The sequence below is a fragment of the Lithobates pipiens genome, unplaced genomic scaffold, assembly GCF_037356315.1.
Source record: "Lithobates pipiens isolate NorthernLeopardFrog02 unplaced genomic scaffold, aLitPip1_a1.2 Scaffold_27, whole genome shotgun sequence".
In the NCBI taxonomy this organism is placed as follows: domain Eukaryota; kingdom Metazoa; phylum Chordata; class Amphibia; order Anura; family Ranidae; genus Lithobates; species Lithobates pipiens.
In genome coordinates this window covers 10,071,866-10,088,688 of record NW_027507788.1, presented here as the reverse complement: position 1 = coordinate 10,088,688, position 16,823 = coordinate 10,071,866, and the positions used below count along the sequence as shown (strand labels likewise).

Genomic DNA, 16,823 nt, shown 5'->3' with positions numbered 1-16,823 from the left:
CCCGCCCGCAGACCTCCACAACCACCGGCCAGGGTTGTGGGGATAAGGCCCTTGTCCTCATCAACATGGGGACAAGGTGCATTGAGGGGTCACGGACCCCCAAAGCATCCTCCCAATGTTGAGGGCATGTGGCCTGGTACGGTTCAGGAGGGAGGAGGGGGCGCTCTCTCGTCCCCCCCTCTTTTCCTGCGGCCTGCCAGGTTGCATGCTCGGATAAAGGGGCTGGTATGGATTTTTAGGGGGAACCCCACGTCAATTTTTTTTTTTATTTGACGTGGGGTTCCCCTTAATATCCATACCAGACCTGAAGGGTCTGGTTATGGATATTTAGGGGGAACCCCACGTCAAATTTCTTCTTAAATTTGAGGCAGGGTTCCCCTTAATATCCATACCAGACCTGAAGGGCCTGGTAATTGAATTTGGGGGACCCCCACGCTTTTTTTTTAATTAATTTATTTATTTTTTTATCAATGACTTTCAATGAGTGTTCTCTGTATTACGGAGCCGACAATTCATTATAGCTGCGAGTGATTTTAAAGGACTTTTTTTCCTGCATAAATGACACTTTGTGCAGGGACAATTCTAAGCACGGGAAACATGCGCCCCTTCACAGGCATACTATAGACAACCCCCCCCCCCTACGAAATTTAAAGGAATATTACACTTTTATTGTTTCACTTTAATCATTATTAAAATCACTGCTCCCGAAAAAACGGCTGTTTTTAAAACTTTTTTTTGCATTGATACATGTCCCCTGGGGCAGGACCCGGGTCCCCAAACACTTTTTAGGACAGTAACTTGCAAATTAGCCTTTAAAATTAGCACTTTAGATTTTGAACGTTGGAGTCCCATAGACTTTAATAGGGTTCTAAAGTATGCTATATAGTTAGCTCCGTCGAATCTTCTTTATACATTCGACAGACACCATAAGCCTTCCAAGACAGATTCGACCGTAATTCATGTGGATTTTCGGACGAATGCAATTTTTGAACGAAAAACGAAATAAATAAAAACGAATTTCGGGAGTAACTAAATAAATTAAGTTTTCGGACGAAAACGAAATTCCGAAACGAAATATTTTACTCTGCACATGTCTAATACTGCTCTTCTACAAACTGAAGCCTATGTGAACAAGGCCTCACTGCTACCACTTCATTAATTGCCAACCATTTTAGTAGCATTAAATAACCTACTAAAAATAGGTATTAGAAACCTGTCTGGCCCACTTTTTACCAGTGGCGGCCCATCCAAAGGGGCGCAAGGGCGCCGCGCCACTTAAAAAGGTCCCTTTTTTCCCTTTAAGTGCACTGTGTTTGGGTGCCGGATAAAGTGCAACCATGGGAAGCGCCACGTCAATGCAATTCACAAGATTGCAGACAAGGTGCTTCATTTGCAGGCTTTTGACCTGCTTTGCGGCGCAATCCAAAGCGATGAGCAGCTTCCGCCTGAAGTATTACTATGGGCGGGAGCTTTGTTGTTCAAGTGAAAAGGTTACTTCCAGTTTCCCTGTTCCAAGGACCCTGAAAGTAACGTCTGCAGTTCCATGGAACACACGGCCCAAGCGGAGCTGCCTGTAAGGTAAGTAAGTGAGGCTCAGGGCTGCATTTGATCAGGCACAGTGAAGCTGCATTAGATGGAGCACAGTGAGGCTTCATTAAATGGGGCACAGTGAGGCTGAATTAAATTGGGCACAGTGAAGCTGCATTAGATGGGGCACAGTGAGGCTGCATTCGATCGGACACAGTGAGGCTGAATTTGATGGGGCACAGTGGCTGTATAAGTTTGGCACAGTGGCTACATAAGGTGGACATAGTGGCTGCATATGATGGGCATAGTAGATGTATTTGATGGGGCACAGTGGCAGCATTTGATGGCACAGTGGGAGCATTTGATATAGCACAGTGGCTGCGTTTGATGGGCACAGTGGCTGTGTTTGATGGCACAGTGGCGGCAATTGATTGGCACTGTGGCTGCATTTGATGGGGCACAGTGGCTACATTTGATGGGGCACAGTGATGCTGCATTAGATGTGGCACAGTGAGGCTGCCTTTGATGCTGCACAGTGGCTGCATTTTATGGGGCACAGTGGCTGCATAAGATGGGCACATTTGCTGCATAAGATGGGCACAGTGGCTGCCTATGATGGGCACAGTAGCTGTATTTTTGGGGCACAGTGGCGGCAATTGATGGCACAGTGGGAGCATTTAATAGTGCACAGTGGCTGCATTTGGTGGCACATTGGTGGCAATTGATAGGCACAGTGGCTGCGTTTGGCACAGTGGCTGCATTTGATGGAGCACAGTGGCTGCATTTGATGGGGCACAGTGAGGCTGCATTTGATGGGGCACAGTGAGGCTGTATTAGATGGGGCACAGTGAGGCTGCATTTGGTGGAGCACAGTGATGCTGCATTTGATGGGGCACAGTGAGGCTGCATTTAATGGGGCACAGTGAGGCTGCATATGATGGTCACAGTGGCTGCATTCGATATGGCACAGTGGCTGCATAAGATGGACACATTGGCTCAATATGATGGGCACAGTAGCTGTTTTTGATGGGGCACAGTGGCAGCATTTGATGGCACAGTGGGAGCATTTGATATGGCACAGTGGCTGAATTTGATGGGCACAGTGGCTGCATTTGATGGGCACAGTGGCTGTGTTTGATGGCACAGTGGCTGCATAATGGGCACAGTGGCTGCGTTTGATGGCACAGTGCAGGCTACAATTGATGGGTTTTATTTTCAGAAATTGTTAGGCTGAGTCTCTTGCAGAGTGCTCAGCCTACGTATAGTGGAAGTCAGCTTTCAGTCTTTACATTGCTTGCTGTCTCTGCATTAATTTGGAGCTGGAGTCATATGTAAGCACCCTTTCCTTCCTCGCCAGGACAGACATCTCTTCTTCCCTCCCCCTCCTTTCCTCTCCCCTATGGTCTCAGGAGTCAGTTGTCCTCATCCCTGGCGCCTCGCTGACTCACAGATGACAAGGCAGTGAGGTGAGCAGAGAGATGGACGTGATGTTGGGTGAGGAGGGGGCCAGTGGGCAGTGTGGGGGGCAGAGGGCAGAGTCCTGGACACCAGGGTATATATTCCATAGGGGTGACCCCATGCACCTCATTCACAAGCAGCAGCTCTAGAAGATACTCAACATGTCCCCACCAGGGTGCTCCATCATCCTTCTGCTCTTCCTAGCAACCTCAGGTGAGCTCAGATCATATTCTGACCAAATAGGACTTAAATACATTTAAATTGTATTGTTATTGAATTCGTTTTTTCAAATTTTTTTATTTTTATTTTTTTACATGCAATTCAAATTTTTTTGGATTAGTTTTATCCATTTTTGGAATTTTGTGGAGTTATTTTATGTAGCAATATTTTAATTTCTCAGATAAATATTTCTATCTTTTTATAAATTTCCCACTTTTTTTTCCTTGCTTTTTTTTGGCACACAATTTAAAATTTTAATTTTGCAAATCTTCAAAACTAACAGTCCATTGTTAGTTTTTTCAATTTTGAATTTTGTGGAATAATTATATGTAGAAATATCTCTAATTTCTCACATAAATATTTCTATTTTTTTATTATTATTATTCAAGTCAGTTTCCACTTCTTCTTTTCTTTTTTTCTTTTTTTTTTTTTTTTTTCTTTTTTGTGCACAATTTAAAATTCTAATTTTGCGAGTCTTCGAAATGCAGGTTAAGTTATGGTATAATTGTATGTTTATAATTTAGCGTGATACTCTGATTTAAAAGATTTATGAAGCGCAATTATATGGGATTGTGAACAGTGTCAGTGGCTAGAAATGTATTTATATTTAAATTAACCGGTTCTGGTAGCTCGCAAGATTTTTTAGTTATTCATTTTCAAGTCATTTGCTAGTTTTGTCAATTTGGAATTTTGTTGAATTTTTATATGTAGCAATATCGCTACTATCTTGACTGTCCGGTACATCTCTCTACATTCTTTACTAAATTAATTTTCCTAATTTTTTTTTTCTTTCTTTCTTCTGCCACAATTTAAACTTTTAAACTTTTAAATTTTTAAATTTACAAGTCTTCAAAACGTCATATTTTGTTCGTTTTTCAGTTAGGAATATTGGTAAATTATTATACGTAGCAATATCTCTAACATCTCAACTGCCCAGTACATTTTCCTACCTTTTATATTTATTTTCCACTTTTTTTTTTTTCCTTTTCTTTCTTTTGCACACAATTAAAAATGTAATTTTGCTAATCTTTGAAATACTCTCTGTTGTTATTTTTTTGGAGATATGCGAAATTACTATATGTAGCAATATTTCACCAGATAAACACAGAATATCTCTATTTCATCTCTCAGAATAGAAATGTCTCTCTTCTTATTGAATTAATTTTCCAGTTGTTACTTTTCTTCACATTTAAAATGTTTCTTTTGCCAGTCTTCGAAATTGATATTTTGTTACATTTTGTCAATTTGTCAGATAACATCAAAGCCACTAAGTTTTTCAGTTTTCAGGTACTGCACAGCCAAAGGTTAGCAAGTGTGTGGTTGGTTCCTAAGGGATTTATTTTATAATTGGGGTAGGTTGATGGGAATTTGGTATTTTATTTGTTCTGTGGCTTGCTGCTGTTTCAATTTTATTTATGCAATTAGATGGATTTTTTTTTTTTTTTTTTTGTTATGGGTTACAGAATAGCATTCTAGCTAGCTGCTGAGGAAACAAAATAGATACATTGTAATACAAAATTACATCTGTAGGGTGTACAATTCAAACCTGTACTTTTTAGATCTCTTTCATATTTTTATTTTATTATTATTTTTATTATCATATTACATTTCAATTTGTGATCCAGTGATTCTGGGTGATTTATTTAAGGGGTCAGTTCACCCAAAAGTGATATTTCAGTTGTAAGTTTCCCCTTGTCTTCTTAAAGGCACCTGATACCCCAACAGTGAGCTCCTACTACCATTGTTTTCAGTTCTGTTCCTGTAACCTGGCATTTTCTAGTGTCTCATTCTGTGTCCGAGCTCCTCTTATTCCATTCTTCATACTATAAAATAGTGCAGACCCAGGAATTCCTCATAATGGGCACAGCAGGTGTACAGACCCAGGAATTCAGCACAGGGATGGTGGGAACCCCTCATAATGGGCACATTGGGTGACAAAAAAAACTTGGGAACTCAAAGTATGCAGACCTGGGAACTCAGCACAGGGATGGTGGGAGCCCCTTAATGGGCATTGAAGGTATACAGACCTGGGAACTCAGCATAGGGATGGTGGGAAGCCCTCATAATGGGTACACTAGGTGTGCAGACTTGGGAACTCAGCACCGGGATGGGGGGAACACCTTTATAATGGGCACTAAAGGTATACAGACCTGGGAACTTAGCACATGGATGGTGTGAAGCCCTCATAATGGGCATTGAAGGTATACAGACCTGGGAACTTAGCACATAGATGGTGGAAAGCCCTCATAATGGGTAAACTAGGTATGCAGATATAGAAACTCAGCACAGGGATGGTGGGGACCCCTCATAATGGGCACTAAAGGTATACAGACCTGGGAACTCAGCATAGGGATAGTGGGAACCCCTCATAACGGGCACTAAAGGTAAACAGACCTGGGAACCCCTCATAATAGGCACTGTAGGTATGAAGACCTGGGAATCCAGCAGATGGATGGTGGGAACCCCTTATAATGAACACAGAAGGTTTACAGACCCGGGAACCCAGCACAGGGGGGGTGGAACCCCTCATTATGGGCACTGAAGGTGTACAGACCTGGGAACCCAGCTCAGGGATGGTAGGAACCCCTCACAATGGGCACTGAAGGTATGAAGACCTGGGAACTCAGCTCAGGGATGGTGAGAACCCCTCATAATGGGCACTGAAGATGTACAAACCAGGGAGATCAGCATATGGATGGTGGGAACCCCTCATAATGGGCACGGAAGGTATACAGACCTGGAAACTCAGCTCAGGGATGGTGAGAACCCATCATAATGGACACTGAAGGTATACAGACCTGGGAACTCAGCTCAGGGATGGTGAGAACCCGTCATAATGGGCACTGAAGGTGTACACACCTGTGAACTCAGCACATGGATGGTGGGAACCCCTCATAATGAGCACAGCAGGTGTACAGATCCGGGAACTCAGCACAGGGATGGTGGGATACCCTCATAACGGGTGCAGTACAGTTCTGGGAACTCATAGTCAGATAGATAGGAGAAACTGTCTGAAGGTTGAAATCCCCAGTATCTAAAAAGCTGAAATACCAGTTCTAGGTGGGCCGGCTGGCCACCGAGGACTATATCCGTTAAAGCAAAATGTAAAAGCATTTGAAGTCTCCACGGCACCCCTGCGACCACCAGCAAATCAAAACATGATTAGGAGTCATATCACAGACAATTATCCATTATATAAAATGCAGGCAATGGTGTCGATTAACTTAAAAAGTGTAGAACTTGAACGCCCAATCACGTACAGGGGAATTGGTAAAAGAAAAATCGGATTTTGTTTTGCACGCAATTGGCTGCTTGTTGAACTCAGCTGTACTGGGTGAACATTCTCCGCTGCTTTAATAAAGCAGCCTCAATGAATGAAAACATTAGCAGATGCTCGACCCACGTGGAGTGGCAGAATGAGAGCGCCGGCCGGACAATCAGCACAATACGCCGATCGAGGCTTGCACTGGCCGCCATCCAAAATGGGAAAAGAGGAAAGAATTCCGAAAGCATTACATTACTTTTGATGCACCGCGTTTCCTTAAACACTTCCTCTTGTCCGTTTCTTGCTTTTCCGACTCTTAAAGAATCCGCACAGAATAGACTCAGCATAGGGATTCCATTCACCGGGAAAGGCTGATGCGTTTTGGTTGGAAGAGTTCCCCTTCTTCGGGGCCGATAGAGCTTGTTCTTGCTCTTGTTCAGATTCCATTCCTCTCTGTTTTTATCCATATATAACTATATACAGCATGTATCATGTATACTTAAAAACAAAAAGGCCAAAGCTATCAATGCCATGTAAATTGCCAAAGAGGGGCAAAAAAGTCAAGTAAAACCCTATTGGGTACTCTATGGGCTCTGTTACATTTACAGAAGCCATTGCCCCTCCTCTGAAAAGTGAGGGTTGCAGCATCTCCTTTAACTCTTAAGAGGCTTCACCTCCAGGGCGGTTGAGTGGGTTGTGCCTGGTGATGGTATTGCCCCCCATAAGTGACAGGGGGTATTTTTTTTTTCCTGGTCACGGCATGTGTACATTCCCCTTAGCCTGCTGTGTTAGGTTTGGGGAGGGGGGGTGTTTAACTGCCTATTTATACTGCCCCCGGCCACAAGTATTAATGAGCCCTAAGGGTAGGGGCGCGTCCATTCTCTATCATATCTGGAGTTTTCTCTACAGACTATTTGAAAAAAATATAAATATAGAGCTGGCAGCTATCTCCTATATGACTCCCATTTAAGGGCTGGTTCACAAAAATGTTGGTCTCTGAAGAGCAATCCGTGTTCAAAACGCTCTTCAGAGAGCATGTGACAGGTGCTGAGGAGGCTTGAATTGCCTCCTTGAATTGCCTCCTCAGCTCCTGCTTTAACCCCTTGATCGCCCCTCTAGTGCACGGGGTCAATGCCGGGACAAGATCACCTAGAGCCCACACCCCAAGATCTATGAGCATTATATGTCATTAAAATTCCCCCCCCCCAAAAAAAATAAACTGGTCACTAATCTGCATGCACGTACAATTACCCCCTAAGCATGAGCCTCCCCCCCTCCTCTCAGTACAAATCTGCCCTTCTGCTGAAAGTACCCCTTCCCAGCACAAATCTGTGCCCCCCCTGTCCCCCAAATGCCCTCATCCCCCAAAAAAGATCACCCCTGCAAGCACAAATCCTCCACCCCTCAAATTTCCCCTTTGAGTATACATTCTCCCCCCCCCCACTCCAAATCTCCCCCTCCTTGCACCAATACCCCCCCTCCTAGCACAAGTACCCACAATCATTCCTAGCATAAATATGCCCCCCCCATGCTCCTAGCATAAGGACCCCCAATCATCCCTACTAGCACAAATCCACCCCCCCACAAAATGGGAACTAATTTCCATGATTACCCCCTAAGCATGAACACCCCCCTCCTCCCAGTACAAATCCCCCCCTGCTGAAAGTACCCCCCCAGCACAAATCTCTTCCCCCCTTCATCCCCCAAATGCCCCCCTCCCCAAAAAAAGATCACCCCCTCCAAGCACAAATCCTCCACCCTTGAAATTTCCCCTTTGAGTATACATTCTCCCCTGCTACTCCCCCTCCCAGCACAAATATCTCCCCCCCCGCACTAACACTCCTAGCACAAGGACCCCCAATATCCCTACTAGCACAAATCCACCCCCCCCCCTTCTACCATATCACCTCTTCTAGTTCAAATCCCTAAATCGACCCTTCTAGCACAAATCCTCTTCTCTCATTCCCCCCCAACACAAATGACCCTGAATCACCACTCCTAGCACACATTCCCAAATTTCCCCTCCTAGATCAATCCCCCCCCCCCCGCTGCCTCACAACACAAATCCCCTCCCCCTCAATCTCCTTTAGGTGCCCCCCACCTCACATGATGGCGCTGTGGCCCAGGGCATCTACCCCTCCTGCCCACCCCTTGTTCTGACCCTGCACATGGCTGCAGGTCGCTTTCAGAGCACCCCCATTCACTTGAATAAGTCATGTTCAGCCGGTGCTACGCAACAGGGGTGTATAATTCCTGGCGCGGCCACAAAGCTTTACAACTGCAGCATGTGTCTACAACCCCAGCAGCTGCCTCTGCAGTGGGTAGCTTTTGGGAGGGGGGGGCAGTAAAAGCAAAGCTCAACCACGGGGTTTTATAGCCCCCCCCCCCCAAACTCTTGTGCGAACAAGCCCTAAATCAAAGGAAGATACAGTTGTAATGAAAGGTAGAACTTTTATTCCTGCAGTTTAACAAGTGAAACTCAGTTTCCCCTTAAAATTTTAGTTGACTGCAAGACTGAGATTTTTTTTCGCCAAAGTCACTACCCTCATCCCTACTCTTAATGAAAATGCCACTACAGTGTTTCAATTGCATTTTTAAGGTACCTGTAAAGCCTGAAAACATAAATTGGACTGTGCAGTCTTTAATGACGTGTATCGCCCACAAGGCTCCCGCTGCCTGGGAACCACGTAAGCATTGGCTTAAGCTTTGGGGTCACATCACTGCAGTTTCTTTAAATTATTATGTAGGAAAATGAAAAAATGCTTGAGTCGTGCCGGGAGGGGGAGGGTTTGGGGGGGGTTGCGGTTTTCAATTTTGCATTTCGATTCTATTGGGTGGCTCAGGACAAATGCCAGAATTGCCAGGTGGCTAGTCCAATGCTCATAGAGGCGACACAGAATTGCTGTTTTTACTCTGATCTCTGCATGGTCCTTATTGTGAGGCTGTTTTAGGATATTTATTCTTTTTTATGTCTTCCAGGGTATTGTGCCAAACCAAGAGTGGAAATCATCCCATCCAATGGAGAGATCTTTCTGGGAAAAGAGCAGAGCTTCATATGCAAATGTAAGAAAACTCCATCCAATGTGCGTTGCGCGTACGCCGTAAAGCAGGGTAGGCTACCCGGGGCCCTCCAGCCTGTTGCGGAACTACAAGTCCCATGGGGCATTGCAAGGCTGGCAGTTACAATTTCTCCCAGAGGCATGATGGGACTTGTAGTTCTGTAACAGCTGGAGGGCCCTAGGTTGCCTACCACTGCCGTAAAAGGATACTGAGGCTGGGCAAGAAGAAGTTAATGCTTGTATCGTCAGCGCCATCTAGTGGTCAAAATGCAGAATAGTTTTCTGAAATATCTCTAACGGAAAGCTATACTACATGTTGGCCACTACAAGGCTGGCAGTTACAATTACTCCCAGAGGCATGATGGGACTTGAGGTTCTGCAACATCTGGAGGGCCCCAGGTTGCCTACTGCTGAGGCTGGGCGAGAAGGAGTTAATGCTTGTATCGTCAGCACCATCTAGTGGTCAAAATGCAGAATAGTTTTCTGAAATATCTCTAGGGGAAAGCTATACTGCATGTTGACCACTAGATGGAGCTGATAATACAGACATTAATCAAAAGTGTGTGTGTGTGTGTGTGTGGGGGGGGGGGGGGGAGGCATTTATCATTAGCCCCCTAAAGGAATCTATTTATAAATGTTTACACCCAAGAGTCACACAACTTTCTCCCAAGATTTACAATTTTTTTTTCCAATTGAATCCAATGAGAAAAATGTGTGAAGGCAGTGTTGAAGCTCGCTTAAAGTCTGCTAACATCTTGTTTAATCCTTTCATGGCCAAATCTTATTATAGCCTAAATGCCCAGATCACATCTATCGGTGTCGGTAAATGACCTCAGGTTATTACGATCGGCCCTCGTGGTGATCACATGCTCGGGAACCGCACCAATTAGCACTAAAGCTTTGCGGGTTGGGAAGTTTAAAGTTGTCCTGTGCGGATTTCGATAACGACTCTTTCTTTGGACAGCATCGGTGGAGGCAACAATGAAATGGCTTACCGGTGACGATGACGAGGAGATCGAGGATGAAGCGAGGCGGTACAAGAAGGAAACCATCGATGAGACTACTATGACGCTGCAAGTCTACGCATCCAAGATTGAACCTGACCGCGTTATCAAATGTCAGGCCGAGTCCGAGTCTGGAGAGACGACAAATTCCGAGATCAAAATCAGGATCATTCGTAAGTTCTACCCCTCTATGGGGCAGCTCATACCACAGGACTAGCAGGATTGGGGAAAGGGGCGCTTGCCTTTTTAGGGGCTTTTTTTTTTACCAATTTTTTTACATTTTGCACTATAGTTTACATTGCCTGCATTACACGTACAGCGGAATACAGGCGATACTGCACTGCAGTTGGGCCAAAATGAAAAACAACCCCCCCCCCCCTTTATTAATAGGTGATACAACAGAGAGACAACTCATTTTATTCATTGTTGTATCTGCTGTAAAAATCTTAATTTGGGTGCCAACATAGATTACAGAAGAAATACATTTTTCTGAGGCCTAATGATATGATGGTGTCCTACATATTTATAAATGTATGCAACTGAGACTTCTGTTTTTTAACTACATGTGACATGATACCTCTAAATATGACCTGAGACCTCTGTTAGGTGACCAGGGACCTCTACCTGTGATCTGGGACTTATATTATCAATCTACATGTGACTTGAAACCACTGTTTCATTCTGCATGTGACCAGAAACCTCTACATGTGACAAGAGACATCTACACGTGACCTGAGACCTCTATGAATGAGCTCTACATAGGACTTAAGATCTCTATGTGTGAGATGATACCTTTACATGTGGTCGGAGACCTCCATGAGTGAGTTGAGACCTCTACAGGTGACCTGGGACCTCTATGAGTGAGCTCTCCCTATGACCTAAGACCTCTATGTGTGAGATGAGACCTTTACATGTGGCCTGAGACCTCTGTGAGTGAGCTGAGACATCTACAGGTGGTCTGGGACCTCTATGAGTGAGCTGAGACCCCTACACGTGGCCTGAGATCTCTACATGTGACCTGGGACCACTTTAAGTGACCTAAGACCTCTATGTGTGAGATCAGACATTTACATGTGGCCTGAGACCTCTGTGAATAAGCTGAGACCTCTGCAGGTGACCTGGGACCTCTATGAATGAGCTGAGACCCCTGCATGTGGCCTGAGACCTCTACATGTGACCTGGGACCACTTTAAGTGACCTAAGACCTCTATGTGTGAGATCAGACCTTTACATGTGGCCTGAGACCTCTGTGAATAAGCTGAGACTTCTACAGGTGACCTGGGACCTCTAGGAGTGAACTGAGACCCCTAACTGTGGCCTGAGACCTTTACATGTCACCTTGGACCACTTTGAGTGACCTAAGACCTCTATGTGTGAGATGAGACCTTTACATGTGAGCTGAGACCTATAAATGTGACCTGAAACCTCTATGTGTGAGACGAGGCCTCTGCATGTGACCTGGGACCCCTGTGTGTGACATGAGACTTCTGCCTGTGATAAGAGAGCTCTACGTTCGATCAGATTCCTCTACATGTGACCTGAAACCTCTATGTGTGAGATGAGGCCTCTATATGTGACCTGAGACCTATGTGTGTAGTAAGAGACCTCTATATGTGACCAGAGACCTCTACATGTGACCTAGGACCCCTATGAGTGAGATAAGACCTTTACGTGTGAGATGAGACCTCTACATGTGGCCTGAAACCTTTACATATGACCTGAGACCTCTATGAGTGAGCTGAGACCTATAGATGTGACCTGGGACCTCTATGAGTGACCTGGGACCTCTACATGTGACCTGGGTCCACTATGGGTGGCCTGAGACCTCTACATGTGACCTGGGGCCTCTATGTGTGAGATGAGACCCCTACATGTTTCCCGAGACCCCTACATGTGACCTGTGGCCTCCATATGTGACCTGTGACCTCTGCATGTGACCTAAAACCTCTGTTTTCCATCTGCACATGATTTGAGGCCTTCATTTTCAATCTACATGTGAGCTGAGACCTCTATATGTGACCTGAGACCTCAGCACGTGAGCTGAAACCTCTACATGTAACCTGAGACCTCTGCATGTGACCAGAGACTGCTACATGTGAGCTGAAGCCGCTGCGTTCAATCTACATGAGACCCTCTATGCTCAACCATCTATGTTCCAGAAGCCTCAGGAAGGCAGGGGAGAGCAATCAAACCCACAGCCTGTGAAACCCAGAACAGCCAGAAGCAATCGACAACTCCCACACTGATTACAGAGGAGCCAAAAAAACTAAACTCACCTCCATCCTACCAACCTAACTAGGAGGGTGCTATACACAGTACATGTGTGACCTAAGGCCTTCATTTTCAATTTACATGTGACCTGAGACATCTGTTTTCAATCGGCATGTGGCCTGAGACCTCAACCTGTGACCTCTGTTTGCATTCTGCATTGTCTGTATGGTAGATGTTACATTGATGTTGTTGACCAATATTTCACTCATTTCATTGTATCTTTATACAGAGAAAGCAACTTTTGTGAAGGATGTGTCAGTTACCAAAGCATTTGACGCCGACTCAGACGCTAAGCTGCCGTGCGCCGTGGAAGGCATCCCCACACCGCAGATCACCTGGTTCCGCAATGACATGCCCGTCCCAATCTTACCAGGTCAGTCCAATATTCTGACAACCCAGTGAAACATTCCATTTAAAGGGACAGAGCGGAAATCCTTCACATCGACCAGCGAACATTAGCCAGAAGGATTTTGCAACCAACACTGCTCCCGATCATGTGACTACTGTGACAGCCAATCACAGTGGTCATCATGGGATCAGGTAGACCCCCCCCCCCCCCCTCCCCACTGCCCCCTGGGGCCATAATTTCAAAGAAATGCCGAGGTGGGGCAAGAAGAGGTTAATGCCTGTATCATCAGCTCCATCTAGTGGCCAAAATGTAATACATTTTTCTGAGAAAATGATACAAAATTTTGGCCACTAGATGGCGCTGATGATACAGGCATTAACCTCTTACACAAAATACAAGATGTTTCATTTAACTTGCACGAATGCTTCTGACATTCGTGCAACAAATGTTTTATAACTACACCCCATTTATAAATGTTTTCACCCAAGAGTCACATAACTTTCACCAAGGATTTACACACTTTTTCTTTTCCAATTGGAAAAATGTGTGGATCTTACGTAATATAAAGACTTAAAGAGACACTCAAGTCAAATTCAAATAATACTGCTTGCTCAAAATAAAAAATAAAAAAAGATGCATCAATGAATAATATTGATTTATGTTGATTCTATCAGCCTGGAGCTCGGCTCTAACAAGCATGTGTGGATTCTCTATTAATTGTACAAAATATTTTTTTTATTTTTTTTGCTTAGGTCATCTTTCAGTGACCCAGGACGGGACCCTGACCATAGACAAGATCCAGCTGTCAGATGCCGGAATGTACTACTGCCAAGCTTACATCCGAGAACGCAATGAGATCGAGTACAAGAACGTCACCGTCACTGTCAACGGTAGGGCTCTGCCCTTTTTCTTCCACCTCCTCCAATTTGACGTTGTAATACATTTGTTCCGTCTTTAACCAAAAAATTTCCCTGGTTCTCCCGCAGCGGCTCCGATGGTCACCTTTGAGGAATCTTTTCCCAACATCACTTCCAAATCCAACGCCTCATTCACCTGCTCTGTGACCGGACACCCCAAGCCCGAGATCGTCTGGAAAAAGTAAATACCCCTCGAGTTCCCATGTATAGGGGGGGGGGGGGGGGGGGGGCTGAAAGGAGACAGACCAACACATTCCAACCTTTCAATGGCAACAAAATTACTTTATTTAAATTTATTGACATAATACTGGTTTATTCCATGGTGGTGTATAATATAGGACAGTGATGGCGAACCTTGGCACCCCAGATGTTTTGGAACTACATTTCCCATGATGCTCATGCACTCTGCAGTGTAGTGGAGCATCATGGGAAATGTAGTTCCAAAACATCTGGGGTGCCAAGGTTCGCCATCACTGATATAGGACCATACAAGTCAACGCAGCAGAGAAGCTTACACTTTAATGTCCCCCCCCCCCACCCACAGTCACACACTATTAGTATTATACATTTATATAGCTCTTACACATACCGCAGTGCTGTACAGAGATCACTGAGCCAGTCACAACAGTCTCTGTTCCAGAGGAGCTTACACTCTAATGTCCCCTCCCCCACAGTCACACTATTATTATACATGTATATAGCTCTGACATATACAGCAGCGCTGTACAGAGAACACTGATTCAGTCACATCAGTCTCTGTACAGAGGAGCTTACACTTTAATGTCCCCTCCCCCACAGTCACACACTATTATTATACATTTATATAGTGCTGACATATACTGCAGTGCTCTTCAGAGAACACTGAACCAATCAAGTCATTCTCTGTACCAGAGGAGCTTACACTCTAATGTCCCCTCCCCTACAGTCACACACTATAATTATTATACATTTATATAGCTCTGACATATACCGCAGTGCTGTACAGAGAACACTGAGCCAATCACATCAGTCTTTGAAGAGCTTACAATCTAATTTCCAATCATATATAAACCATACACGGACTTGGATACATGCATGTGGAAGCCAAATGATCTATCTATCTATCTATCTATCTATCTATCTATCTATCTATCTATCTATCTATCTATCTATCTATCTATCCCATCTCTATCTATCTATCTATCTATCTATCTATCTATCCCATCTCTATCTATCTATCTATCTATCTATCTATCTATCCCATCTCTATCTATCTATCTATCTATCTATCTATCTATCTATCTATCTATCTATCTATCTATCTATCCCATCTCTATCTATCTATCTATCTCTCTATCTATCTATCTATCTATCTATCTATCTATCTATCTATCTATCTATCTAATCTATCTATCTATCTATCTATCCCATCTCTATCTATCTATCTATCTATCTATCTATCTATCCCATCTCTATCTATCTATCTATCTATCTATCTATCTATCTATCTATCTATCTATCTATCTATCCCATCTCTATCTATCTATCTATCTATCTATCTATCCCATCTCTATCTATCTATCTATCTATCTATCTATCTATCTATCTATCTATCTATCTATCTATCTATCTATCCCATCTCTATCTATCTATCTATCTATCTATCTATCTATCTATCTATCTATCTATCTATCTATCTATCTATCCCATCTCTATCTATCTATCTATCTATCTATCTATCTATCTATCTATCTATCTATCTATCTATCCCATCTCTATCTATCTATCTATCTATCTATCTATCTATCTATCTATCTATCTATCTATCTATCTATCTCTCTATCTCTCTATCTATCTATCTATCTATCTATCTATCTATCTATCTATCTATCTATCTATCCCATCTCTATCTATCTATCTATCTATCTATCTATCTATCTATCTATCTATCTATCTATCTATCCCATTACATTAAGATTTCTCTGTCTATATCCCATTACATTTCTATCAATACATTACATTCATTATAAAGGTACTGTTTCTTTCTATCCTTCTGTTGTTCTTTCTTTCTATATACTGTATATATATATATATATATATATATATATATATATATATATATATATATATGAAATACATTAGCTAAAATCCCATCCATCCCTTCATGTCTATCTATCTTTCTATCTATCTGTCTGTCTATCTGTCCTATCGATGGACAGATTGGTCAGCAACTTGAACAAAAAGCTAATTTCTGGCTTGCTGCCTGCAGGGGAGAAGAGGTGATCAGCGATGATGGACAGAAATACATCTTAAGCTCCAATGGTCTTCAGCTCTCCATCACTGACCTGGCCAAGGACGATGAAGGGAACTACACCTGCTACGCCAGCAACAGCTTGGGGCAAAAAAGCACAACCCTGACCCTGCAAGTTATCGGTACGCTTGGCCTGTGTACATTACACCTCGAATAGACACCTTACAAGTATATTGGTTACTTATCTAGCATCACCCCTTTAATTTCCATATAAGGAAAGCTGATTGGTTTCTAAGCAGAGCTGCACCAGATTTTGCACTCTCCAGTTTTTAGTAAACCTCCCCTATTGGGTACAGTAAAAATATATATATTTTACAGTAAACCATTTGTTAAAATTCTTAGCCCAGCACTAGCAGTTTACAACTTGCAATGCTGCTGGCTCCCAGTGCTGCTTCCCTGAACTTCCGGTCTTCACAGGAAATCATTAACAGTGGACAGTGCAGCCTGGAACCAGCATGGAAGGG

General features: G+C 43.7%; 1 protein-coding gene across 1 annotated transcript; it reads left to right on the top strand.

Moving 5' to 3' along the window:
- The first annotated feature begins 3,044 nt into the window (after nt 1-3,044).
- LOC143933491 (neural cell adhesion molecule 1-like) lies at nt 3,045-16,531 on the top strand. Its single transcript, XM_077456405.1, has 7 exons — nt 3,045-3,198; nt 9,449-9,532; nt 10,493-10,705; nt 13,033-13,176; nt 13,905-14,042; nt 14,139-14,250; nt 16,318-16,531. Exons 1-7 carry the CDS (start codon nt 3,147-3,149, stop codon nt 16,514-16,516), a joined length of 942 nt encoding a protein of 313 aa, XP_077312531.1. The 5' UTR covers nt 3,045-3,146; the 3' UTR covers nt 16,517-16,531.
- The last annotated feature ends 292 nt before the right edge of the window (nt 16,532-16,823 follow it).

Coding starts and splice junctions, on each gene's coding strand:
- LOC143933491 (XM_077456405.1), top strand. CDS start 3,147: ATGTCCCCACCAGGGTGCTCCATCATCCTTCTGCTCTTCCTAGCAACC. Junction 9,533..10,492: donor GCAGAGCTTCATATGCAAAT/GTAAGAAAACTC, acceptor TTCTTTGGACAG/CATCGGTGGAGGCAACAATG. Junction 14,043..14,138: donor CGTCACCGTCACTGTCAACG/GTAGGGCTCTGC, acceptor GTTCTCCCGCAG/CGGCTCCGATGGTCACCTTT.